Source organism: Rutilus rutilus, assembly GCF_951802725.1.
Source record: "Rutilus rutilus genome assembly, chromosome: 17".
Taxonomy (NCBI): Eukaryota; Metazoa; Chordata; class Actinopteri; order Cypriniformes; family Leuciscidae; genus Rutilus; species Rutilus rutilus.
In genome coordinates, this window is record NC_140230.1 from 13,461,660 (window position 1) to 13,488,356 (window position 26,697).

General features: G+C 38.3%; 2 protein-coding genes across 4 annotated transcripts; one reads left to right on the forward strand and one right to left on the reverse strand.

The window, feature by feature from the left end:
• The first annotated feature begins 165 nt into the window (after positions 1 to 165).
• plekhg6 (pleckstrin homology domain containing, family G (with RhoGef domain) member 6) lies at positions 166 to 23,480 on the forward strand. Of its 3 annotated transcripts, none has more exons than XR_014624965.1 (16): positions 166 to 254; positions 1,596 to 1,782; positions 3,589 to 3,720; positions 3,833 to 3,964; positions 7,279 to 7,374; positions 7,598 to 7,648; positions 8,091 to 8,240; positions 8,362 to 8,472; positions 10,178 to 10,327; positions 15,590 to 15,715; positions 15,795 to 15,914; positions 16,010 to 16,139; positions 17,437 to 17,552; positions 18,089 to 19,452; positions 22,648 to 22,757; positions 22,916 to 23,465. XR_014624965.1 is itself a non-coding variant. In XM_084384797.1 (16 exons), exons 1-15 carry the CDS (start codon positions 235 to 237, stop codon positions 21,080 to 21,082), a joined length of 2,925 nt encoding a protein of 974 aa, XP_084240923.1. In that variant the 5' UTR covers positions 166 to 234; the 3' UTR covers positions 21,083 to 21,091; positions 22,916 to 23,465. The 3 variants fall into 3 exon arrangements, 2 of the variants coding, with proteins under 2 accessions (XP_084240923.1, XP_084240922.1); XM_084384797.1 differs by lacking the exon at positions 22,648 to 22,757 and adding an exon at positions 21,043 to 21,091; XM_084384796.1 differs by lacking the exon at positions 22,648 to 22,757 and having other exon boundaries at positions 22,916 to 23,480.
• lag3 (lymphocyte activating 3) lies at positions 23,474 to 26,555 on the reverse strand. The gene is made up of 8 exons (XM_084384798.1): positions 26,410 to 26,555; positions 26,174 to 26,297; positions 25,472 to 25,686; positions 25,157 to 25,378; positions 24,776 to 25,072; positions 24,236 to 24,496; positions 24,000 to 24,118; positions 23,474 to 23,849 (listed from the first exon to the last, which is right to left on the reverse strand). The coding sequence occupies exons 1-8, from the start codon at positions 26,453 to 26,455 to the stop codon at positions 23,715 to 23,717; spliced, it is 1,419 nt and encodes a 472-aa protein (XP_084240924.1). The 5' UTR covers positions 26,456 to 26,555; the 3' UTR covers positions 23,474 to 23,714.
• Positions 26,556 to 26,697: the final 142 nt, after the last annotated feature.

Below are 26,697 nucleotides of genomic sequence, written 5' to 3' on the forward strand. Positions count from 1 at the left end.
ATCAACAGCTGGCTGGTTGTCAATCACATCAGAAAGCACTAATGGCCTCGATCAGGTTTATCCTCTCAGGGCGCAGCCGGGCCTGAGATCTAAGACTAAAGAATCCTGTCTCGCTTGCTCAACCTGTTACTGAAGGAAGGGTTAAAGAACAAAAAAGAAAAATACACAGAGGACTAGAAGGGAGACAAGAGGGAGAGAAAGAGATCTCTTAAGATGTCTGTCTGACTGAGGGAAATGGACACAGATAAATCCAGGTATCTACTGAGGAAGACTTGTCACAAGAGTCAATGTGTGTGTGTGTGTGTGTGGTCGGTTAAGGATAATGTCTGAAATAAGAATCACATCTGAATTGAGATTTACGCTGCAGATTTTCACTTATTGATGTAAATGGCACTTAAATGACTTTTTTCTAAATGATGTGTTACTGTGTGTTTATGTACAGTATATGCCATGGTATGCTTGTAAGACAGATGTGAATTTGTAAACATATGTGGATGTGAATGGTGGTGTGTGCGTGTTCGTACGTACTTTCACGTACGTATTTTCAGTAGATAGCTGATGATAATCTTGACAAGGTGAGCGGAATTGGTGTATTGCCAAAAAGTGATGTCAAACGTGGGCTGATTTTTTTAGATCTTTCTCAGAACATGTGTGTGCGAGTCTTATGAATCACACACTAGCCTAATGAATTTCTTGCCCGTGAGATTCATGCCTGGGTAAATGTGACTCACCTGAGTTACAGAGAAGTGTGTGAATCAGACATAGTAAGGGTGTGTGTGTGTTTATAAACTTCAATGTGTCTGTCCATGTCAGAGTCGCTTGCAAACTGAGTATTGATGAGTGTGTTTGAGTGTTTGTGTATGTGTGTGTGTGTGGTTGTCGGTAAACCCTACACTTAATGTCCCCACAAAGATGGCAATATACGAAATCCTTGACCTTGACATTTTTTGGAAAACGCCTTATTAATCATCCTAAGTGGATGTTCTTTGATGCATGGGGTGCTGTAGGGGATAGAATATACAGTTTGTTTAAAAGTTTGTAGAAACATCATTGTCTATGTGTGTGTGTGTGTGTGTATGTGTGTTTAACACTATATTTACTTAGAATTTGGGGACAAATTTGTGAGTGAGCTAAACCTTGGGAATATCTGGGGATGTCCTCAATTGTAAAAACAAGACATGCATAAAATAATAATAATAATAATAATAATTCATTTAACTATATATAAAAACAACAGAAGTCATCATTAGCTCAATTTAAAAACAATAGACGTCAATGGAAAAATGATAAACCCACCATGATAGAAAAACAAGTGTGTGTGTTATTTGGAGATTTAAAGGTCACTGCTGCAGTGGGCTTCAGAAGCCTGATATCAGTTTCCAGTTGTGGTTTACAGTTTTGTACTGTTATGCATTATATTATGCACAGGGATAAATGAAGCATAGCATGACTTTTTTTTCTGTAATCGCTCAATGCAGCTACTACTTTCTGATTTCTTTGCTTTCCCTGTTTATTCTTTCACCATCTTTAATCTTATTCTCGTTCAAGTGTTAAGCTATTAATCCTCTTATTGTAATCTTATCTGTGCACATTAGTAATCCATCAAAAGGACCGGAACTGAGCAATGTCATGGCCCCAGAGGAAACTGCCCTCGGTGACAGGAGTGATAGACAGAGGGAGGAAGACAAAGAGGCAGACGTTCCTGATGGAGTTATTGCAGTACCACCAGTCAGCCAGCGGAGGGCACAAGAGAAACACAGATACCACACTATAGGCCACCAGGTACTGAATTCACAACTCTCTCAGTCAGCACTGAATCAGAATCATGTTTGCCATATGAAGATGCTTTTATATAAAATAACTTGCATTGCATTTTGGATCAAAAACGTGACGATCAAAAATAGAAAATAATTTTTATTGTGTTACTACTGTCCTGATATCATAATGAAGAAAAAAGTCTCATTAAAAAGAGGAAAGAGGAAAGTATTTGGACATTATCTTTTATTATTAAAAATATATATCTTGTCAAACAATATGCATATATTATATAAGTAAAACACAAAAAAGGACATATAATATCATAAAGTGGACACCTAAAAACCAACCATGGCTGTGTGTCAAGGTCAATAAGGCTCTTAAAAAAATAATCTTTATTTTATTTACATAACAAGGTTAGTTCAGATTGTATGTAAAATATCATGTGGTGCAACCTCCCAGTATGGAGGGCCAAATTAAATCATTATCATCATTATCTAAACTTGTTACCTTTAAAAATGTATCAAGAAATGTGTAAATAATGTTCAAGTTGTAAGGAAAATATTTGATTTATTTATTTATTTTAATAGTAGGCTTATATTGTAGCCTATGTTTTTCACAACCATATGAGACCAACATGAAAAAAAAAGTGACCCGGAACTATAACACGGATGGATCTCTCCCTGTCGCGATAATATAAAACTCTTCTGATATTAGAGTAACAGTAACAGAAGAATAAAATAAAGCATATTTTGTTACCTTTTTGAGCTTGGAAGGGTTCCGTTTGAGCAGTTTTATAGCCTACCATCATCACTGTCCTCGTCAGAGCTCATTTCCCAGCTTATTCGCGATCTCAAACATTTTCTCAAAACTATCATTTTTTACGCTGACAGCTTCTTTACCAGATCCACCATCAAGTGACAGTGACACTAATATTTGATTGCGTTCAGTACTTGCTCTGCAGTAAGTCGTTGAGCCATAATTTTTACTTATGATGCTTCCTATTCTTTTGTTTTCTTTTCTGCCTGCGGAAACGTCACTTCATCATTGTGTTCATACACAATGATGTGTATCGTATTGTGTATATTGCCTCCTTGTGGATTAAAAGTGAACTGCACTTATTCAGTCATCAAAGATTCAATTGTTGTTGTGCAGAAAAATATACTTATACAGTTACACACATTGGGTCATTAGCGACCCTGTTAAATTTTTGCAAAAACTGGCATTCTTTTATAAAAAAATTTCTTGTTATATTGTTTATAATGAATTGATTGGTTGATGTCTAATTGAATGAGGAGGAGGGTATACATGACGTCCTGGGTCACTGAAGACCCGAGGTATGCGTTTAAGGGTTAAACTAGATGTTTCTTTATTTAGGACACAATTATTTATCATTGAGCATTTTATCAGCATCTGTGGTCCATGGCCATGGGAATCAAATGACCTTGACCTTGGAGTTACTGGAACCCTCCAGGTGCCTTGAAACACAAATTCAGGCCAAAGTCTTTTTAATAAATCACAAATACCCACTGCTTTCAACATAGTGGTGCTCACATATTCAGAAGTTCGGAGAAACAGCCGTACGTGTGTCCTCAAGTGATTTAACCAATTAGAACATGAAGCAATGTCCTTTGTTGGTCATGTAATTGTATCAACCAATCAATGTCCTCTGCGTATTTAGGGCTATGAGGAATGCTTCTACTCTTCTACTTCTTCTACTTGTAAATCTTGTTGTTTTAGTAAAGGATGGCACTACAAAACGTGGGTTATTCAGGCTTTGGTTGATTGCTGCTGTTAATTCAGCTTGTCACATATCAATTTTTGCATTGTCAGAAAAAGAAGCGGAGGTCATCTGTGGACTTTTCTACCATGAGCAAGGGAACTTCTGCAATTGTGAAGACCAGAGGTGCATTAAAGCAGGCGCTTTTCAGCCAGGGAGTGTCTGACAAAAACAGCACATTGGAGGTAATTCATTTTTTGCCTAAATTGGGTATGGATGCAGGAGGTACGTTTTCGGTATTTGTACTAAACAAACATTTTTTTCTATTACATTTCTGTTCTTTCTCTCTCTCTACAGGGGCAGGTGGATGCACTGAAACAAGTTCTGGACTCTTTCAACATACCTGCTGACCTGAGGTGGACATGGGGAGAGGGAGGTACTGAAAGAACACTGGAAAAGAGCTGGACAGACATAGTGCACTCTCATGAGGTATGAAATGGATGGGAGAGAGAGGGAACTAGAGGGAATTGGGAGAAAGATTTCTATTCAGCCCCTAAAGGGACATGTGGATGGGAAAATTTCAGATGGGAGGGTAAAAACAATTTCAATGCTTTGCGTTCTCTCCAAGACGCTCTCATGACAATTCGTAACTATTATACATTTTAGCGAATTGGTTGCTAATTTGGATGAATTTGTACTTTTTGTATGATCTGCTTATGCCACACAGATGGTTAGGCCTACGTACGTATCTATGAATTTAGGGGTTGGGGTTAGGAGTGTACCTTCATGCTTACGTTTTTTTTTTTATATAATCATGTTTTTGTATCAATCACATCATATGAATTCATTCGAAATCACCACCTCGCAAAATAGCTACGTTTTCTCATGAGATCGAGTTGGTTATCTAGCTAAACTTTTGCGTTCTCCGAGAAACTTTGCGTTCACTCATAAAACGTTTGCATTCTCTAGTAAACCTTTTGCGTTAGCCTGAGAAAAACTGCATTTGCTCGCACAACTTTTGTGATGGAAATAATATGTGGCGGGAGGAAAAACTCAAGGTACATTAACCCTCAGACGGTCCTCGGTCATCTCTGACCGATAAATTTTCTGTTTTGAATTTCTAAAAATCACAGCTTCATCGGAATGTTATGAAACTTGGTGACTTTTATGGCATTAGGTATGTGAATACAAAAAAAAAATTTAGGTCATGATCCGAGCATGCTAAGTGGTCGTAAAAAAAATAGTGACGATTTTGGTCTTCGGTCAAAAATGACCGACCCATAGGAAATGAATGGGAAATTGACAAAAAAATAAAAATTCTCCGAATTTTTGTGTGTACAATCTACAAATCGGCCTCAATCCTAAAAAAAAGTACACCGTTGTAAAGGGGTGACACTCTACAACATCAAGAGTACAAAAAAGACACACCCACCCACACACACACACATACACACACACTTTTATACACATAAACACCAATAAATTTTGATTACAAAAAATCTGTTTTGAATTTTTAAAAATCACAGCTTCATTGGAATGTTCCGAAACTTGGTGACTTGTATGGCATTAGGTATGTGCACGCACAAAAAAATTGAGGTCATGATTCGAGCATGCTAAGTGGTCGTAAAAAAAATAGTCACACTTGTGGTCTTCGGTCAAAAATGACCCCCTTGGGAAAATGAATGGGAAATTAAAAAAAAAAAAAACAAAAAAAAAAAACAACTTAATATTATTTTACAAAAAGTGTTATAATTGAATGAATTGCATTTTTTGTTACAAATTCTGTACAAAAAAAAAAGTAAATGTGTCCATAAACAGCTGGGGAATTCACATGCCTCTCCATAGAGAACTGTAGATGCCATCTAGTGGTTACACCATGCTCCTACGCTTTCTCTCCATACTCTCACCAGATGGTGCTAATCTGCTTCAAACATTTTTTTTTTGAAGGCCTAGACTCTATATTAAACTAAAATACTGTATATATATTTTTTTTTTAAATACATATATTTATATAAATTTTTTAATTATTTTCAATGGCAAAAATAGACCATAAATATTGCATAAATATTAATAAATTCAATAAAATGATCTCAAAATACTAAATTAAAAAGAATAAATATTATAGAACAAAAATAAATTGCATTGGTTTTACTGGGATGGAGGAAGTTTCATTTTTAGGCCTCCGGTCACTTCTGACCGGGAAGGCCCAGGATGTGACTCCGAAACGAAGACCGTCTGAGGGTTAATGTCATGTCAGAATTACCATAATTACAGAGATTCCGACTTTCAATGTCAGGATTTTCTGAGAGTCTTGACTTGTACTATGTGAATGCTGTATCACCTGACCGCTGCAGATACATTTTGGAACTAGATAAGTTATGGCGCGTTCCATTTACCTCGGAAGAGGGATGTCGTAGCTACATGGGAATGACTTCACACCCGACTTCACTAACCAGGTCAGAAAACTAAGATGGACCAGGCAAACTTTTACCCATAGACAATAAAAGAAATGGACACAGTGTCAATTAGAAGCTCTCACTTCCTGATGGCTGAGCGTACTGCGCAGACTCAAACTGAGCTTGACGACGTAGATGTGACGTGAGCAACCTGTCTGTCTTCTAGTAGCTGTACCAAGATAAATCCCTTCCGAAACTTGTAGAGACGGAGAGTGTGAGTAGGAGGTGTCCATGAGCTAGGAGCAGGAGAAACTTTTGCTAAGTATTCTGATTAATTATTTTGTAATTTTGCCTCCACGTCCCCCCGATTGCCCGCGAGCTTCTCCTCCTGTCCATACGGTAATTTCTCTACTGTGTGACAGAGAGTCACGTAGTTATGACGCAATCGTTAGCCTATTTTTACAAAAACTGCTTCTACGGGGCCATAACGTAAGATACAAGGTAATGGAGCCTTTTATACATTTTCGTGTTTCTTTAGAAATAAATAATGGACAAATGGAGTCTTTAAACGCCTCAGATGTAAAGTTATTCGCTGTCAAAGTGACACCAAAATGAATGGGAGTCAATGGAATGCTAACAGCCGGTGATGGTCTGCAATGGCGGCCCCCGGGGAAGCTTCAGTTTCAGCTGAAAGATTACCCCCTTGCTTTTACCTTCTTCTTCTTCTTCTCTTGATTCATGGCAGATTGCAAACAACTTTTAGGTGCATACCGCCACCTACTGTACAGGAGTGTGTAACATGATGTTCTCATATTCTACTCATGAATCAACTCATCAACCCTGTGTCTTTAAGAAATTTAAATAGTGCCTTCCTGGTGATTCTTATCCCCTCTCCCTCTCCTTCTGTTCCCAGTATCCCTATTACTTTTACCTTTACAGTACAAACACATCAAAAAGTGGTATTTTGCACAGATTGTGCTGACATGCATAGTGTGCACCACTGAGTTTATTGAGACACCAACAAACAGAAGTGCTAATAAACAATATATTTCTACTGTTAAACTACAGTTGATGCGCTGAGCAGCCATATTCGATTCTGAAGTTGGGGTTGTTGCACTTTCCCCTAGCTTCCCAGTTGCAACTTTGACTTGAAAAGTTCAAAGTTAACTAGGAATTTATCTCTTCTTAGGACAAGAGTGCACCATTAGAAAATGAAAAGGCATAATGTTTGCGAAGCAGGTTGGGTGATTGATGATGACTGCCAATAGAATAATAGAATCATGCTCAAAGTTAATAAAATGCAGTGGATAAAAACTTGAGTGGGCAGAACAGAAAAGAAAGACAGCAGAAGTATGTTGATTGTATGGTGGAGGATTAATGGCATTCTCCTTTTCTTTGTCTTTGTAGTTTATGTCAAAAACCCAGCGACACCAACAGGAGGCGCTGTGGGAGCTTCTTAATACTGAGCTTAACTTCATCAACAAACTCACTATTGCCAAAGAAGTATGTAATAACATTACAGTTATTTTTTTTATTATGGATTTATTACAGTTTATTTGATCAGATATAGACAATCAATTCACAATAACAACATGCATCAGAAAAATAATATATGTATGGTGTGCAGATATTCTTTAACATGTTGTTCCTTAGTCCTTTTTATATAAATGATGCATGTACAACAGATGCTAAAGTTTTGGCTAATGCATATACTCATTTCGCACAGCTCGTGCTGGCAGCACTGTCACACTGTCATGGATACGGATTCCTTCAGGAAGTATGTACATCTCGTCTCATCTTTCACAAAGTATTTACATGGAAACTCTTTTTCTGAATTGACCTTCTAGAGTTACATACTCAGCAGATCTTAATAGTAAGCAGACTGACTGCATAAGCATGACCGCAGAAGTGCGGTCAGATAATGTGCTGTTCACTCATTCTGTTCATTCAATATAATCTGGAGCATTACCGGTGATGTCACAACTGGAAACATTTTGAGCGGACCAGACGGAAAATGATTTTGCTCTGTCGTAGAGCGTGTGGGCGATAGCACCCATGTCTGTGGCAATCATCTGTATCCATTAATCTTTTTCCATTTCTTTCTTTCTTTCTTTCTTTCTTTCTTTCTTTCTTTCTTTCTTTCTTTCTTTCTTTCTTTCTTTCTTTCTTTCTTTCTTTCTTTCTTTCTTTCTTTCTTTCTTTCTTTCTTTCTTTCTTAGGTCAGCCCCACAATGCTCTTTTCCAATCTTCCTTCTATCCTTGATGCACATCGACTCTTTTGGCATGAAGTGATGTATCCAATGTTACAAGAAGTCCGTCTGACTGGACGACCTTTCGACCCTCTGAAACTTGAGGCTGGATGTTTGCAGGTATGATAAAACTGTTGTTCATTAAATTACAAGTAATAAAGCTAAAAACAGAATAGATCTACCTTTGCTATCCCCTAATACCCTTTTTTTCTTTCTCCCTCATTTTTTTTATGTCTTCCAGTTTCCTGAGCGCTTTCCTGCATACTTTGAATACTGTTGGGAAGGGGAGAGAAATGTGGAGTTTGCACGCAGACAGCTTGAGACAAACCCACACTTTCATGCCTATCTTATGGTACAGTAAATCATATTCATATGTTAAAAGCAAAGAATTATTCAATTGAAAAAAATATAATGCAAATAAAGCAATAGTAAAGGGTTGATTTTCTGAATATAACTGAGCCTTTGGCATGAGGCCATTGACTTACTGACATTTTAGAGACAAAATTCCAGTTCCAACAATTCCAAACAAAGCCAAATCAGCTTCAGCCGTCTCATTTATCCTAGCACAAAAACTTTTAAACAAACTGGTTCAGTGAATGATTCAACAACTCCCTCATTTAACAGCCACTTGGTTCGTTCCTGAATAAATCAGTAGTTAGCTCCAGCCAATAGGTGGCAACAAGTTCTTCCTGAATGAGTAATTGAATGATCTGTTCAACTAATTCATTCAAAAACACTAGGGGTGCTTCTCAATATTTAAATTGATGCTTCCTCGTTTCCTCGCTCCTCCGTCTTCCAGCCCGTGACCCGGAAACCAATCGAATTCAGCCATCTTGAAGGACATCTCAATTCTCTAATTGCACCTCAAGGAGGCAAGGAACGAGGAGCGAGGAAGCTTCCTGAGGAGTCATGAGAGAGGATACACAGGTGTATCCTTCCCTCGCATCCTAAAGGGGTGGAGCTAAGACGCGAGGATAGGAAGCGTCTAGGTGTGTTCGACCTGAAGCGACACTGTGCGCCTACTGCCACATACTGGTTTAACGATGTAAATGCGGAAAGGGTCACTGAAAAATGCCTGAAACGTGCAAACATGGACAGACGGAGCATTGCAAAGAGTGAAAAACTCAACTTCTGGAACTTTTTGAACACCATTTAGCCCAGGGGTGTCCAATCCTGCTCCTGGAGGGCCACTGTCCTGCAGATTTCAGCTCCAAGCCCAATTAAACACACATGAATCAGCTAATAAAGGAATACTAGAAACGTCCAGACAGGAGTGTTGAGGCAAGTTGAAGCTATAGACTCTGCAGGACAGAGGCCCTCCAGGGCCAAATTTGGACACCCCTGATTTAGCCAAATGATTTGAGTTGGGTTTAATGTTAATGTGTACAATGCTGTCTTTTTCGGTTCTTTTTTTTCCACTGATGTATTTCAATGAGATTTAATAAATCTTAAAGGTGCCATTTAAAGGGGGGAAAACATTAAAAGGAAACTTGATAATAGCTTATGCAAAGAAAACTTTTTATCTGAAGCTAAATTAAGGCTGGAAAAAAAAAATATATAGACATAAGAATTGGGTGGAGAGGTGTGAATTTGTTTTCCACATTTCGAATGAACTGTTTACCACACCAAGTTCCCCTGTCAATGTTTTTTGCACCAGTGGACAGTATGCAGAGTGAGCAGGCTAGAAATGACTGTAAGATCGCCTGCCTTTGTGGTGGTTTGACTGTAGCGGTTGATTAGGGGGCAAGCTATTTACTGAAGGGTACATAGTAGAAAAAACTGCACATTAAGTCCAGAAATTGTTTAATTAACCTTATCTTTAATTGACTAGTTGTACTTAAACCAAAATATAGAATGTCAAAGAACAGAACTACACCACACTATTAAAGTTAACATGCTAGTTTGTGATATGATCATGGGTATAAAAAGAAGTATGACTTCAGATGCACAATTCATACCACAGATGCACATAAGCCATAGATTACAATCAAATATTTTGCATGAACATAAATGCATGCATGATGGTCCTGATTATCTTGATGTAATCTGTTCTGCAGTGGGTGGAGAATCATCCACATTGTGGGCGAATGAGACTCGGTGACATGCAAGCCAAAGCACACCAGAGAATAACCAAATATCATCTTCTGCTGAAAGCTATTCTGAAGACCACACAAAACCTCCCCACCCAAATCGCACTTGAGAGAATGGTGAGACTGTGACACAATGGTGATGAATCACATCATATCTATCTATAAATTACAGAAACGTCTGTATGTCTGTGTGTCTGTATGTCTGTGTGTCTGTCTGTTAACCACATATCTCTCGAACCGTTAGTCCGATGGATTTCAAATGGATGTCTTGCCACGGGCAAGTTTGACGTTGTTTGGATGAGAAATGCTAAAGATATCGTTAAATATATCATTTTTAAAAGGTTGTGGTTTAAAAATAAACATTTTGACATTAGAGGGTTGTATCGGTCAAAGAAGCCCCAAGAAGGTTGTGGTTTAAAAATAAACATTCTGACATAAACACTCTGTCAGCTACACTGTTTACTTCTGAATATTATAGTTTGGTTCCAGAACGTGATAAATCCATTTTGATTAATTTGAGTAAAAATGTGTTTTCTTTACCAAGAAAGTGGCAAGATGAAAACCACTATTTTCTGTTTAAAACTTTCACATAGCATCTTTAGGTTATAATATCATAAAAAATTCAAATCCAGATTTGGATTTTCAAAGATCTATTATAAAAACGGATTATTTTTCCCCAAAAATGCAATAAATTCATGACACTTTTTTTTCAAAATGCTATCAAATTGAAACTATTGAAATCAGCCATCACTAAGAAATATCTCCTGAACTTTTATGACGGCGATCAGCTCACAAAAACTGATTTTGCACGGGCACTTTGCACTGCTCCCTGAATCGACACGCTTATTCATTTGTGGATGTTAACTGAATCTGTAAGTCAGCTATGCTGTTTACTTCTGGATATTATATTTCATTCTGGTGCGCTTAACGTTATCGCTACTGTGTAATAGTAGCCTTTGGTATTCACCAACTAAACATATCCTATTCAATGCGTTCACAGTCTCTTTCACGGCCATCATTTGTAGTAGCCTATACACAAACTGTTTGCTCAAGCATAGCTTTTTCTCGGAGTTCACATTGTGCTTTCTACCATGCACAAATAAAAATGTCACTGAACTTTTGCTGTGTAATTGTAACAATGAGCACTCAAACACACCAAACCAACAATTACTAAATACACACTCAAAAACTGATTTTGCACGGGCATTTTGCACTAGTACTGTAAATTTCATTTGTACTGTGTAAAACAAATACAAAGTGCATAATATTTTTAATGGTAAAATCTTTTTATTGTCATTTATGTAGACATAATATTATCTGAAAATTAAGTTCAAATCAAATTTACTAGTATAGTGCTTTCACAAAAAAAATACTATCTGTCTCCCTTTACGTCTGTCTGTGGGTTTAGCAAATATCTAACCAATGAAAAGTATTGAGTAGGGCTTGTGACAAAACCTTGTAACTCCATTGGATCCTCTGTAAAACCTCATAACTCCACCCCGCCTCTATCGTGAATGAAGTGCCACATGCAGTTTGGACTGTCTCTGTTTGTTCCCTTTCGAAGTGGACCTCAATATTGGGTCTGGTTTGAGGATAGATGGAACAATATCAGCTTGACTGGTGTTTGAAGCAACTTCATTGGCCGATGACAGTCCATGAAATCACTACCAGAGAGTATAAGAGGGCTGTTACGACCAGCTCGTTTCAAGCCGCAACACAAAAGAAGGATCAAGCAAAAACGTTAAATCAATGCAAGTTTTATTGAATTAAACATATATCACAACCAAAAAATAATAATAATAAACAGAAGTCTAGGGATAAGGGAAAAACAAAGAAATGACAAACAACTATGACAAAATCTTGAGGCTACATGTGTAAGAAAATATAAGAAAAAGCCACTCCTGAGGAGAGCTTCCCCAGAGAGTGCCTGCCCCAAATAAGGCACAGCACTCTTATATACTCTAACTAATTAGCAATTAGCATGAGGAAAGTCAGTCAGGAACTCCCACGACCTGCACCAATAGAATCAGGAGATCGCTGATTCTGATGGCAATATACGCCATCAGCTTTTTTTTGTCTTCAGGAGACGTTTGTTTGTGTTAGCACGTGTGAAGGCAACTATCATGGTTAAGCACTCGAGCAAGCGTTTCAGGAAGTGTGTGCCTCCGTGTCCCATGTTTTTGACACCTGAGGACACACAAGACCTGTGTGTTATGTGTTTTGGTGAGGAGCATGTGCGTTAAGTTCTCAAGAGATCTGAATGCACCCATTATGAGAGTTTCACAATGAGTAAGCTCTGTTCGCACTTGGCCCTCGAGGGATGCGTGACAAGCGTCTGCGCCCCATGGCATGGGTCCTACGGTAGCTGAGGCACAGCGGAGACTGTATTGTGGGGATTGCAAGTCGAGCTGACTGGGGAGTTCAAGAAAGGTATGTCTCACTTGCGTTCTTCAACCACTGGCTCGAGCGATCAGGATCACTGACTGCTGGATCTGGACGTACTCTCTCTTGAGTCTTCGGATCCAGCAGATAGCATGTTGCTGGCGCCATCCAGCCAGGAGGAGACAGATGTAGTTGAAGAGGGCAAAGATACAGCTTTTAGGGAGCTCTCTCAGCCTACCAGCCCTGCATACGAGGAATTGCTGGATGTAAAGGCCTGGTTTAGGGGCACGAGAGACAGGAAGCCGCTCGTGGAAGACTCGACGGATGGTTCCTGCCATAACCGTCCCACTCCAATGAGCCTTCTGTTTCTTCTCGAACTCTACGCTGAGGTGGAGAAGTCATGGAAGAGGCCATATTCAGCTCGCATCTATCCATTTCAGCATTCAAACTATTTGAGTGTGGAGGGATTGAGTGAGTGGGGATATGTGAGGATGCTTCCTATTGAGGAGACGCTTACAGGCTATCTCTCTCAGGCTGATGCATCCTCTTTAAAGGCTCCGTCCCTGCCGTCTGAGCCGTTGCGGACCACCTCACGCTTGAATGAGAATGGTCGTGCACAGAATGAACGTGCTGCAGGCATACCAGGCAGATCTGCTTAAGGATTTAGATCAGCGGCAGGGACTGTCCCCCGAAGTGGTCGCTGAGCTACACCACACTACAGATTGGGCCACCAAACAAACAGACACTGCTATTTGTCATTCAATGGCGGTGATGGTGGCCACGGAGAGACATCAAAGTGAAAGAGAAAAACTTTCTCCTTGGTGTGCGTCTCGCCTTCAGAACTTTTTGGCACGTCTGTAGAGTTTTTTTTCCTTTTCCTGAAAAGTAAGGTTTCCGCCTGAGAGCAACAATATAAAACTGCATGTCTACTGAGTTCAAAAGAGACCACATTTAATTGATGAAATTTCAGGATTTTGGAAAGTGATTAGAACACTAAAATATATAAGAAATATATAAGAATATATAAAGAACTTTAATAATTGTTCACCATAATTATGTACTGCAAACAATTTTTCATGCAGTTCAAGAGCTGCTGTCATTAAACCAATAAAGGGGACAAAAAAAATACAATTGAAGAATGGAATAGAATAAAAATAGAAGCACTTTCAGTAGTTGGTATTAATAATCTAATAGGCTATACTAGTGCAAAGTGCCCGTGCAAAATCAGTTTTTGTGTGTGTTTTTAGTAATTGTGCTCATTGTGCTCATTATTACAATTACACAGCAAGAGTTCAGTGACATTTTTATTTGTGCATCGTAGAAAGCAAATACTGATACTGACATAATGACATACAATAAATATGGAAAATTGAACTACACGATTGAGGGAGCAGGCTACACAGTGAACTCCGAGAAAAAGCTATGCTTGAGCAAACAGTTTGTGAATAGGCCACTACAAATGATGGCCGTGAAAGAGACTGTGAACGCATTGAATAGGATATGTTTAGTTGGTGAATAGCATAGGCTACTATTACACAGTAGCGATAACATTAAGTGCACCAGAATAAAATATAACATTCAGAAATAAACAGTGTAGCTGACTTACAGATTCAGTTAACATCCACAAATGAATAAGCGCGACGATTCAGGGAGCAAGCTACACAGTGAACTCTGAGAAAACGCTACTTAAGCTCCACTGCTTTCTTCGACCCTCTCTGTCTCTGGTCCTGCGCTGTGCTCACTCAGTGTCAGTGTGAGAGGGGGTGTGGCCTCTGGTCCTGCGCTGTGCTCACTCAAGGCTTGTTCGACTTGAACTGGCGCTGCACAGACCGATCGGTGAATGACATCAAAGTACCACGAGAGCAAATAGAAAGTAGACGGCTCCTTATGCTTTTGAATTGCTCTCGCGGTACTTTGATGTCATAAACCGATTGGTCTGTGCAGCGCCGGTTCAAGTTGAACAAGCCTTCAGTGTCAGTGTAAGAGTGGGAGTGGCCTCTGGTCCAGCACTGTACTCACTCAGTGTGCAGTGTGAGAGGAGGAGTGGCCTCAGTGTGCAGTGTGAGAGGGGGAGTGGCCTCAGTGTGCAGTGTGAGAGGGGGAGTGGCCAGCGGCTAGAGAGGCAAAAGCCGATGTGTGCTTCTTTTACCGATATATTTAACAATATCTTTTGCATTTGCATTGCAATATCTTTGCAAGACACCTGTCAAGTATGAAATCCATCGGACTAACGGTTCGAGAGATATGCGAATAACAGACACAAACACACACACACACACAGTTCCACTTCAGGGAGCAGGCTACACAGTGAACTCGATGATTCAGGGAGCAGGCTATACAGTGAACTCCGAAAAAAACGCTATGCTTGAGCAAACAGTTTGTGAATAGGCTACTACAAATGATGGCCGTGAATAAAATATAATATTCAGAAGTAAACAGTGTAGCTAACTTAATGTTTAGCTGACAAAGTGTTTATGTCAGAATGTTTATTTCTCTGTCAACTAAACATTAAGTTAGCTACAACCCTCTAATGTCAGAATGTTTATTTTTAAACCACAACCTTCTAAGTGCTTCTTTTACCGATATATTTACCGATATCTTTTGCATTTCCAACCCAAACAACGTCAAACTTGGCACTGCACTTACTCGTGCCCATAGCGAGACACCTGTCAAGTTTGAAATCCATCGGACTAACGGTTCGAGAGATATGCGAATAACAGACAGACATACAGACAGACACACAGACAGACGTACAGAAGTTTCTGTAATTTATAGATAGATAGATTATGTGTGAAATATCCCACCACTAAATGTTTTTTTGAAAATTCAAACTCTTGAGCTGCATCGCCTTTTTATTATCCTTGTAATCTCTGTCTCTCTATACCTCTCTCTCTCTCTCGAAAATGAATATGCTTGCACAGTCTTTATTCTATCATTGAAGTTAAAGATAAAGATCTGCACTCTGTTTTTCTCACACACTTTCTCTTTCTCCTGTAGTTGAAGAGTGTCAATCATTTTCTGGATTCTATCAATGACTATATGCATCTGAAAGAAACCCTTTCTGTTGCTGCTCAAAGGATAGAGGGATACAAGATAGAAGGTCTGAGTGAAGAAATGGACAAGGTAAACAAAAGATACAATGTTAGAACAATGTTTGCTTTAAAAAAGAAAAAAAAGCCGAACAAAAAGATCTCACCCACAGCATGTTCGTGAGTTGTGCTGCTTTGATTTGACAAGTCCGATGAGGGGGGTTGGACCAAATGTCGTACGGAGGCTATTACTGGAAGAAACTTTGAAAGTCAGAGTAAGAAAGGACAACAAGGCAAGTGACAAGATAAACAAGACGAATATGATTATGATGTTGCCTATTAATTGCATTTGCTTCAGAATTTCAACATTCTTTTCTGGTTATGTTAGGAGCTTGTGGTCCTGCTCTTCACTGATGTGTTGTTGATGACCAAAACACAGAAGAAATCAGACAAACTGAAGGTAGTGCGCCCCCCTCTGTCTCTGGAGAGAATACACTGCATTCAGCTCAAAGATGGCTGTGAGTGTGTCCACAACTTCCTACTGTATATAATAATTCCATAATCCTTACCTCACCTGAAACTTCTCCGACAAGAAAAAATGTAGGGCGGGACTTGATTTTGCCCATCAGGAATTGATTGGATCGTTGGATGGTTGTGGTTTTTTATTGGTCGATCTCATGTGAGTGACAGGTTGCCCCGCCCTCACACCAGTAAACACATCATCAGAGAGATGTTGCTGCAATAGAAGTTATTTTGATTAAAGGGTTTAAAGGGATTAAATAATAATGATGTGCACAGATAAATGTTGTTCATGGTGACTTTAAAACACAACAAAATGCAAAGTGGAATTCAAAATCCAAAATTCAAAATTGGTCTGAAACAAAAATCAATACAGAAAATTCCTTTATATTAAAACAGTAAATTGGGCCTTCGTGACTTCTCTCTGAGTGCATACCATATACATTCACAATCTGGAATTTAAAATTGTATGTGATTTAAAAAATAAAAGTAATTTTAAGTACAGAAATAAGCATAAAGTTTTAGGATTAAAAATCATTTTTCATTTTTTAAAAGTTTTTTTTTTAGGTCCCTAAGCAAATAAGCAAATCTGTGACATTGATCACTCAAAGGTCAGTTTTCTTAAAGTAATAATCATGATGGCACAAAAAGCTGCAGGAGCATAAACTGAAACGAGAACCAAGTTTTATTATTTTTATATTCTGTGCTAGATTTTAATAATAAGGCATGATGTACAAAAGAACTTATGTAAGGTATCACTCATATTTCACAGTTTGCAAAATAAATGTTTAGTTAGATACCATGCATAAATATAAGAGGCAAAAAAAAAAAAAAAAAAAAAGAGATACAAATATATGTATATACAATAACAAACGTCAAATATTACAACCTAAAATCTGTAGAAAATGCACAAAGACACAGAATACATTACATATAACCAGTCAGCATCAACATGCACATTGATTTTCCACATGGAATTCTGTTTTATATAATTTAGCATACTGTTCTTAGCATGTCAGGGCTCAGATTGGCATATTACTTGATAAGCTGGTTTCTAATTGGGCTTTTTGAATCAGAGAAAGACTCAACCTAAGGTGTGTCAAAGGTACTTGTCACAAAAGATTCATTATGTTTACGCAATTGTGAATGCAAACATGCAAATGACCTGAACATGGAATCTACTTATAAGCTCAAGGAAAATTGACTGGAACTTCCAAGTTGTAATATGTTTCTGTAAATATTTCTTATAGGGTACTACATTGATTCTCACTCTGTTTCTGTTGCTCTGTCTGGTAGATTCGTTTGTGCTGGTGGAGGTTGGTGATCTTGGTTGTTCTGTCAGCGTGAACTTCCTGTCCACGCCCAGTCCAGACCACTGCGCGTCATGGGTGTCTGCTCTGCGTGAGACGCAGGTAATCGTAGCAAACGGTGTGACAGGGTGTGCAAGCCCAACCCTGAAAAACTGACATTTGTTATTTCTAAATGAATGCATTGAACTTTCTACTTTTGGCACTCTCCACGATTAGGACACAAAATGAGGCTGGAAAATGTTAAAATACTGTATGAAGATTTTTCTTTTGAACAAATTCGGAAAATGCTGATCAATGCCGATTTGAAAAAACATAAAAATGACATTTAAAAAAATTGTACTTGGGGGAAATCATGCGGTAAATAGGGGTGTGTGTGTATAATGCGGTAAACAGGTCATGCTTATATTACGCTGCATTTGCGTTGTGTTTGAAAATGAAAATGAGTTCATTTCTGAGGGGAAAACCATGGCCTTTGTGCCAGTAATGTTTTTTTAAGCAGTAACTGGAGTGGACACTAAAGTGTTTCATGGAAAGTGCCCATTATATACCATAATGCACCTGTGCAGTATTTATGATTGTGAAAAGAATACTGAATCAGAAAGTTTGTAATTATAACTGATTCTTGTTGATATTCTTAGGCAGCATTGGAGATTTTGAGGAGAAATGAGACCAACAAAACCCTGAAGACCACAAGACAGGCAGAGTTAGTTGGATCAGAGAGACCTCCCATTCAGAATGAACTGGTCATAGAGGATCCTGGTGGCCAGTCAGATAGTGACAGATCCGATAGTGATTTTGAGTCTCTAAACAGATTAAGTTATCCAAGACGCACTTCTGAGACAGATGTGGAGACAGACGTGGAGCAAAGTAAAGTTCAACAGCCGGCGGAGGATAAAAACTCTCCACGTGTTGGTCATCGAAATGATCAGAGCAAATCAGCTCATGAAGAAGTTGTGGGAAAGACTGATTCAGCTGGATTTAAGACTGAGGAAGGGAGAACCAGGCAGTGGGAAGAGGAAGAGGTCCCATTTATAAATGAAAGGCGAGTTACATGGAAACATGGACAACAGCCATCTTCAAACTCTAATGAAATCACACAACAGGACTTACTTGTGAGAAATGGACACTCGTTGTTGCCAGATGAACATGTGGAGAAAAATGGCACTTCTAGCCAATCCATGCCAAGCACTTCTTCATCCATCAAGCCTCCAGTAACTACACCGACATGTAGTGCAAGTGTAGAAACAGAGAAACCACATCTGGATCCATATGATGACTCTCAAGGAATCAGGGAGAATTCTTTGTGCAGCCAGCCAGAAGATGACGATGGTTTCCTCACAGAATCAGGGAAGTTCATCAGGAACATGAAGTCTCCTCGCTTGCGGAAGAAGCATCCGAAAAATTTCCACCCTGATAGTTCCAAGAAAGCTGCGAATGGATTGGAGCTTCCTCCCAATACAAACTCCAATGGGAACCAGAGTAGAGCATCCAACCCTTACGTTAAACCCCAGGATTCGCACAGAGTGCTAAAGCTGGGATTTCTAAAAAACAACCATGAAACGTTATGGAATGTTCCTGAAAAGAGATCCTCGCCAGATCCTGAGACGCACTCTGAACCCGAGCAGACGCCTGATGGGAACCGTCAAACGAAACCCAAACTAAAGACCCAGAGGAGCGCCTCCATCCCGGAGATCAGCTCCTCTCACAGACGCAGTCCCTCACCGCCACCAGACGCCGACCAGCTTCACCCTTCTCCGCTCCAGCACCTGCTGCAGAGGGCTAAGGAACGGGAAAAGGAACGTGCACTGGGAAAAAGAGTGGGAAAGACAAAAGAGAGGACTTCTTCTCCAAAGAATTCTCCTACTATCTCCGTCTCTCCGTCACCATCGGCCAGTGAGGGAGAGAGAGAGGCAGAAGGAGAGAAATCTGCAGGACCCAGTATGATATCCACACACGGATGGAGAGAAGGAAACGTGGATGGAAGTGAGGATGAGAAAGACGGGTGAGTCTACATGCATCACCATTGCTACAGAACACACAATCTAAGTTTTACAGTAATGAACTGTTTTTAATGTGGTCAAATCATGAAGAATCCCATTTTACTTGATCTTCTGAGATAAAACTATGAAACCATCAGATGGTGACTTGTCACGCAAACATTTTTTGAAGGGGCACACTGGGTATTTTTTATTCAATTAACAGTTGTAATTTATAATAGAATATTATATAATCTATTTAACATTATGTTTATAAACTGTATCATTTATATAATTTTTTTTATAATTTTTAAAACTACTTGAAAATTAAGCATAGCTGCAAAAGAGAGGGTTGAAAATAATGAGAACAATTAAATTAAATGACATTACATTAGCCTACTTCTCTGGTTCCCATTGGAGTTTGTATCGGGATTGAAACTTTACCAACAAACCTCAAGGAAGAAATGATATGCAAACAATTTGATAAATATATGCATAAATATACATATTTATGTAAATATATACAGTACCAGTCAAAAGTTTGGAAACATTACTATTTTTAATGTTTTTGAAAGAAGTCTCTTATGCTCATCAAGCCTGCAGTTAAAAAAAAAAAAAAAAAAACAGTAATATTATGAAATATTATTACAATTTATATACTTTAAAATGTAATTTATTTTTGTGATGCAAAGCTGAATTTTCATCAGCAAGTACTCCAGTCTTTGGTGTCTTATGATCCTTCAGAAATCATTCTAATATGATAATTTGATACTCAGTTATTATCAATGATGGAAACAGTTGTGCTGTTTAATATATTTTTTTGGAATACTTTTTTCAGGATTCATTGATGAGTAAAACGTTAACAGCATTTATTCATAAAAACAGCATTTATTCAAAATAAAAACATTTCTAACAATATAAATCGTTACCATCACCAATTTAACGCATCCTTGTTGAATTAAAGTACTAATTTCTTAAAAAAAAAAAAATTATTGTTCCCAAACTTTTGAACGGTAGTGTATATTGTTACAAAAGATTTCTATTCTAAATAAATACAGTTCTTTTTAACTTTTTATTCATCAAATAATCCTGAAAAAAGTATCTCAGGTTATAAAAAAAATATTAAGCAGCACAACTGTTTCCAACATTGATCATAAATCAGCATATTAGAATGATTTCTGAAGGATCATAAGACACCAAAGACTGGAGTACTTGCTGATGAAAATTCAGCTTTGCATCACAAAAATAAATTACATTTTAAAGTATATTAAAAAAGAGAACCATTATTTTAAATTGTAATAATATTTCATAATATTACTGGTTTTTTTTTTTAACTGCAGGTTTGATGAGCATAAGAGACTTCTTTCAAAAACATTAAAAATAGTAATGTTTCCAAACTTTTGACTGGTACTGTATATAGGACTCCTATAAAGTCTAACAGCATCTGTCACGGCACTAAGTTTAAAACACCACTTTGAATGTGTTTATGCATGTGTAATTTTTTTTTAACTTAAGATATAAATATTTTTCCTCCTAAATTAAACTCAGAAATAACCCTTACTGCCCAGTGGAAAATCAATCATTTTCATTTTAAGTGTATTTGTTCCATTTGTTAGATATGACTGTAGAGAGACTTCACTGCACTGCGGAACTTGACAGTTTCATGTGCGTTATTTCTTCTCTCTGCCCACACACAATTCATCTGTGTACTGTTACATAAGATTCTCTCTAATTATTATATTCAAACCTTTTCTGGAAATTGTAAGATAATTCTACCACATCAATGTTCTAATATTTTACTGAAGTATATATATCTCTCATAATAGTACAGTTAGTTCTTCATAAGGACCATTAGGAGTCAGGCTTCCCCTGAAAACAGAATTACACATCATACAGATGCAATACACTTAATAATGCATTTCTTTAATAGGTCATTTAAAACATTATGCAATGCTCAGAACAGATCAGAAGTTAATGTGCAGTACATTCAAATACATTATAACACATGAATTAAGCTTCATGACATTTCTAACTATTTGAATGTACTTTGTGCTTTCTATTCATGGTTTTCAATTAGGGGTCTGTGGGCCCCATAGGGTCTTTGAAGTTAGGCTAAAGGGGGTCTGTAAAAATATATTTTAAAATGTTACTTTATGGTCCGATAAGCATTATATGGTGTCAAAATATGAATTTCTTTTAACTCTTTCCCCACCATTGACGAAAATTTCCGTCATTTGTGAGACAACACTTCTCCGCCATTGACAGAATTTTCCGGCTTTCCGTGTTTTCTTTGTTTTACTGTAGGGGGCGCTGTTACACGTCTCCTGAAAGAGTACACAGGATCGCCTGATCAAAACACAAGCAAAAACGAGCTTTCTCATTTGTAATCATATGCATATGTAAAATTACTCGATCATCAACATTAAACAGCACATACATCAAAACTTCCTAACGTTACCGAATGAAATGTCGACCAAGAACGAGCTATAGGACTGTGCAAGCATTGAGGGTGTTGATGGCTCTATGTTTTGATCATCGTTCTGAATCCGATCTGGATAGTCATTGACAAAAACGTGATTTTCTCAGCTTTTTCCCCAAAAACAAAAACTTACCCACATCCAAGTGTTGATAAAAAAAGTGTAAAACGGATTTTTGTTTTTGTTTGTTTGTTTAAAAAAAGAGGTTCTGTTGTCCTTTCTTTTTATATATTGCATGTTCAGATATTCATACAACAAAATATTATTGGGGCCATGAAAATTTTGTGAAAATGGTCCCAAAAAAAGAAAAACTGGCAGGGAAAGAGTTAAAAGTCTGTAAAGATATATATATATATAATATTATATAGGCTAATGTTATATATAATCATGTTTTTTGTGTTTTTGTTTTTTTAACTTCTTCTCCGCCAGTGTTTTTTTTTTAAAGTTGCCAGCCACTGCAAATGTTTTTGATAATTTTCACAAAAAATGTTCATGGCCCCCGGAATATTTTGTTGTATGAATATCTGTACATGCAATAAAACCTATAAAAAGGAAGAACAGAGCCTCTGCTTTTAAACAACAACAACAACAAATGTTTTATTTCTAGCTTCATGCATTTTTTATCAACACTTGAATGTGGGTAAGTTTCATTTGAACACAAAGCTGAGAAAATCACGTTTACAACATGCATAAGCTTTTATTGCTTGTTTCTGATTCTTTTTTTGTTGTCTGTGTTTTGATCAGGAGATTCTGTCCTCTTTCAGGAGACGTAATAGCGCCCCCTACCGTATAACAGTGAAACATGGAAAGCCGGAAAATTCCGTCACTGGCATGGAAAGAGTTAATAATGAAATGTATTAATTTATTCATTAATTTATACCTCATAATTTATCAACCATATTTTTACCTATTACCATTTTGCCAAAAATGACATTTTACCAGGGAAATAGCAATAACCATTACTCTTTCGAAGACATTAACCCATTAATCCCTGTTCTCTCCCTTGTGGCAGAAATGTCATGGAGGGCGTCAGTGTTGACTGGCCAGGCTGGTGTTTTGACGATGAGGAGGTTTTCGGTTTTGAGGACTTTGATGATGAAGACTGGTTTGATCCAATTCTGACCATAAATGAGCTTCGCAGGTCAGAGACGAAAAGATCAGAGCGGCAAGACGAAACAGAATGCAGTGAAGTGTAGCTTTAAGTGGTCTAGTATGTAGATTTAGCGTAGGCTTGCCTACTTGAATTGTGTGAAAAGTGTTTGCAGAAATGTAATATATAATGGTTCTGCGGTGTTGTTGAATGATTATGTAGCGTGACTATTACAGTCAAATATTTTTGAGTGATACCTATAGCATTCTTTAGAACACAGTCTTCACATTTTTTATGAAAAAATGATTAACATTGTGTCTACTGTATAGTTCTAATTATATTTACCGAAATGTAATTGTGTACAGAATCGTTGTGTACATTTTTTCTTTTATAGCAATTTTAAGAAGCTGCATTTAAGAAACCTGTTTGTAATACTGTGCACAAAAAAAAAAGAATTAAATTAAAACATGCGAAATAAAGTACAGTTTCAGTTTATTGCTTTATTTACATAGATTTTACATTTATATTTGAAAATATATTTGCACCAAAATTTATTTATACAAAATGTAGGCTATACATTTAGGCTACATGCCGGTAATATATTTACAGTTTAAATGGACTGCTACAATCGTCTGCATTTAAAATGCACACATTAACATAAAGTAACACACAGGCATTAAAAAAAAATTCCATAAAAACCCCCCAAAACCCCCACACAAATTTACACACACACTGATTTGGGATCTCCAACACAAGGTTCAGTCATCTTTGCCTTGCTCCTTTGTCTCTGCTCTCGTTCAGTGGTGGTCTGATGGACGATGGTTTCCATCGCTGGGTAAAGCATGATCATCTTCTTCTGTAAGGAGGAATAAATGGGATGAATATGAGATGTAAATAATTACAATCTATTTTAAACTGAAACTGAAAGTATATCAGACTCAGTATACTGCATAAATGAATGAGCATGAATTGCATTATTAAATCAAGACTTGATACTGAAACGTACCCTGCGATAGTTTCTGTACATCTGGAACAAAACCAGAAATACCACCAAGAACAAAAATCCTAATCCCATCACCATAGCGGTTTTATTGCCAGGACTTGACTTTTCATTCTTTTGAGCACCTGTAGAAATGAACAAAACAGAGAATTAATGAAAATGTAGGGCTTCTAATTCTGAGTCCAATCATGATTCTATAAAATCCAAAATATATATATATTATATATAACTGCTCTTCCTACCCATAATGGGAAATTGATAAGTCACGTTCCCCAGAGCTACTTGTTTCCTGTAGTACCGACACATCCATTCACCAGCATGTTTCTCAGTCACTTGTTGAATCCTGAAGCTCTTTGTACTATTCTGAACAGAGGTCACCGTTTGAGTGTCGTTTGGTCCATAAGTTACACGGAGCCATTCATAGGAAGTGATGTGTTCGGAGTTGCTGAGATGGCAGGTCAGGGTCACGGGTCCGTTACCACTGGATGACGAGGAGCTCAAAACTACACAGACAAAAAATTACAAAAAATCAGCGTTCAGCAAATTCAGAAATCCACAGATCAGAAGTTATGAGGAGATCAATGGCTAATTAAAAAATAACTCATTCAGGAATATAATATTTTTTTACACTGTGTGAATTGATCAAAAAAAGGAACAGCTGTTCATATGTATGTTCATAGGCCTTTTGTCTCTTTTTGTAAAGCCACGTTGATAAAAGTTTAAAAGGTTTAGCTGACAAACTACTTCGCTCATCCTGGAGTATTCTGAGTGATTCCACTCACCTCGAGTAACAACTAGCTCCATCCTTCTCTGTACTTTAATTCCCTCTCTGTTCAATCCCTCCATCCTTCCTGAGCACGTATACATCCCTTCATCTCCATCCTCCACTCTCTGTATAGTGGCAGACGCTGCGGACCCAAGAGGCCAGTCGAAAGATGCAGGGAGAGGACGAGGAGACTCGGTTCTGTTCCAGGTCACAGTGTTTGGGATCAGACCATCAGTAAACAGGCAGGGCAAGGAGACGGAGGAACCCACAGCGGCGTACAGCACTGAAGAGTTGTCCTGAGGGGTGGCGATTCCTTGAGAGGGAACAGAGAAGGTGAATGAGCCACTCCTGTAGAAGTTATTAATAAAAGAAGCCGGCGTTTAAAACAAACACTCACCTTTGACCTGTAGGTCTGCGGTTGCCTCTACTGCCACACCGTTGCGTGAAACCTGACAGGTCCAGATTCCTGCATCTCTTTGAGACACATTAGAGAGGCTGGTTCTACTTATAAAATGGCCGTTTCTTTTCAAGTTAACTCTGACAAATGATGTTTTAGGACTAACATCGCACATTGCCTCCGTACTTGAGCCCTCAACCACAACTGCTGGAGAAAATGACGCTGTGAAGAAAGAGAAAATCTTTACTGATAAGGTTATTTCCAATGGCTTATCAAAGAAGATGTGGCAAATTCTTGGTTGTTTGTGTCTGTTACCTCTTATAACCCTGAGCATGATGACCTTCACCATCCGAGTCTTTCCCTCAACCTCACAGACGTACTTTCCTCCATCTTCAATTGTCGTTCCAGCGATGTGAAGGCTGTAATCGCCCTTTCCAAAGTTGGGAACGGGGCAGGTAGCACGTGGTTGGTCTCTAACTGGACGAAACTCTAACCCGCTCTTGTCTCGACGCCAAACTGTCTTCAGTGAACTAGGAAATTGAGAAAACAGAGCAAGACTTAAAAATGGTCATCCTCTTGTGCTAATTGATTGTCAGGTCTAGGATTGATGCGTTTATGAATGGATGGATGATTGTATGATTGGATGTGATTGGATGGATGGATGGATGGATGGATGATTGTATGATTGTATGGATGGATGGATGATGGATGATGGATGGATGGATGATTGGATGGATGATTGGATGGATGGATGATTGTATGATTGGATGGATGGATGGCTGGATGTGTGGATGGATGGATGGATGGATGACTGATCGTGTGATTGGATGGATGTATGGATGATGGATGGATGGATGATTGGATGGATGGATGGATGATTGGATGGATGGATGATCGTATGATTGTATGGATGGATGGCTGGATGGCTGGATGTGTGGATGGATGGATGGATGGATGGATGGATGACTGATCGTGTGATTGGATGGATGTATGTATGGATGGATGAGATGTTCTTACTCTCCGATCATCCGGCTCCAGTAGACTGCAGTGGGATATGAGAGCATAGAGTACTCGTCCACACATGGCAGAACTGCTACAGAACCATGAGCCACCAACACTTCACGTTCCTGACACTGACCACCTGCAGAACACAGAAAGATTGCACATTTAAATCCACAAGACGAAAGAATATATTAAACAACAATGATTAAACAACATTTTAATGATTCACGTCCTCTATCATGACCGCTCACCTTCAAAAACCAGCGCTAACCCCAGAACAATCATAAACGGTGTCATATCTTCTAATCTTCTTGTTGTTACTTTCCAAAAAAAGAAAAGGCAAACCCTCACGCGTTGAATCCTCTTTCTCAGCTAACGTCTGCCGGCTCCGGTCTTTGTTCTTGTATATATACTGCTGTGGGTGGTTGTGTGGGTTGCAGTGGTTGGGAGGAGTTGCTCGATGTAGGTAGTTCCTCTTCTTCTCTGCCTCTCGATGTCACATGACTTCTGAAGATGCATGTAATGAAACTGTTGATGTG

Bases quoted from the DNA above. Each gene is read 5' to 3' on its own strand.
- plekhg6 (XM_084384796.1), top strand. From the start codon at position 235: ATGGACACAGATAAATCCAG. The intron at 1,783-3,588 runs GTACTGAATTCA...TTGCATTGTCAG, and splicing joins ACCACACTATAGGCCACCAG to AAAAAGAAGCGGAGGTCATC. The intron at 7,375-7,597 runs GTATGTAATAAC...CATTTCGCACAG, and splicing joins AACTCACTATTGCCAAAGAA to CTCGTGCTGGCAGCACTGTC.
- lag3 (XM_084384798.1), bottom strand. From the start codon at position 26,455: ATGACACCGTTTATGATTGTTCTGGGGTTAGCGCTGGTTTTTGAAG. The intron at 25,687-26,173 runs GTAAGAACATCT...TCAATTTCCTAG, and splicing joins TGGAGCCGGATGATCGGAGA to TTCACTGAAGACAGTTTGGC. The intron at 24,119-24,235 runs GTAGGAAGAGCA...TCATTTCTACAG, and splicing joins TTATCAATTTCCCATTATGG to GTGCTCAAAAGAATGAAAAG.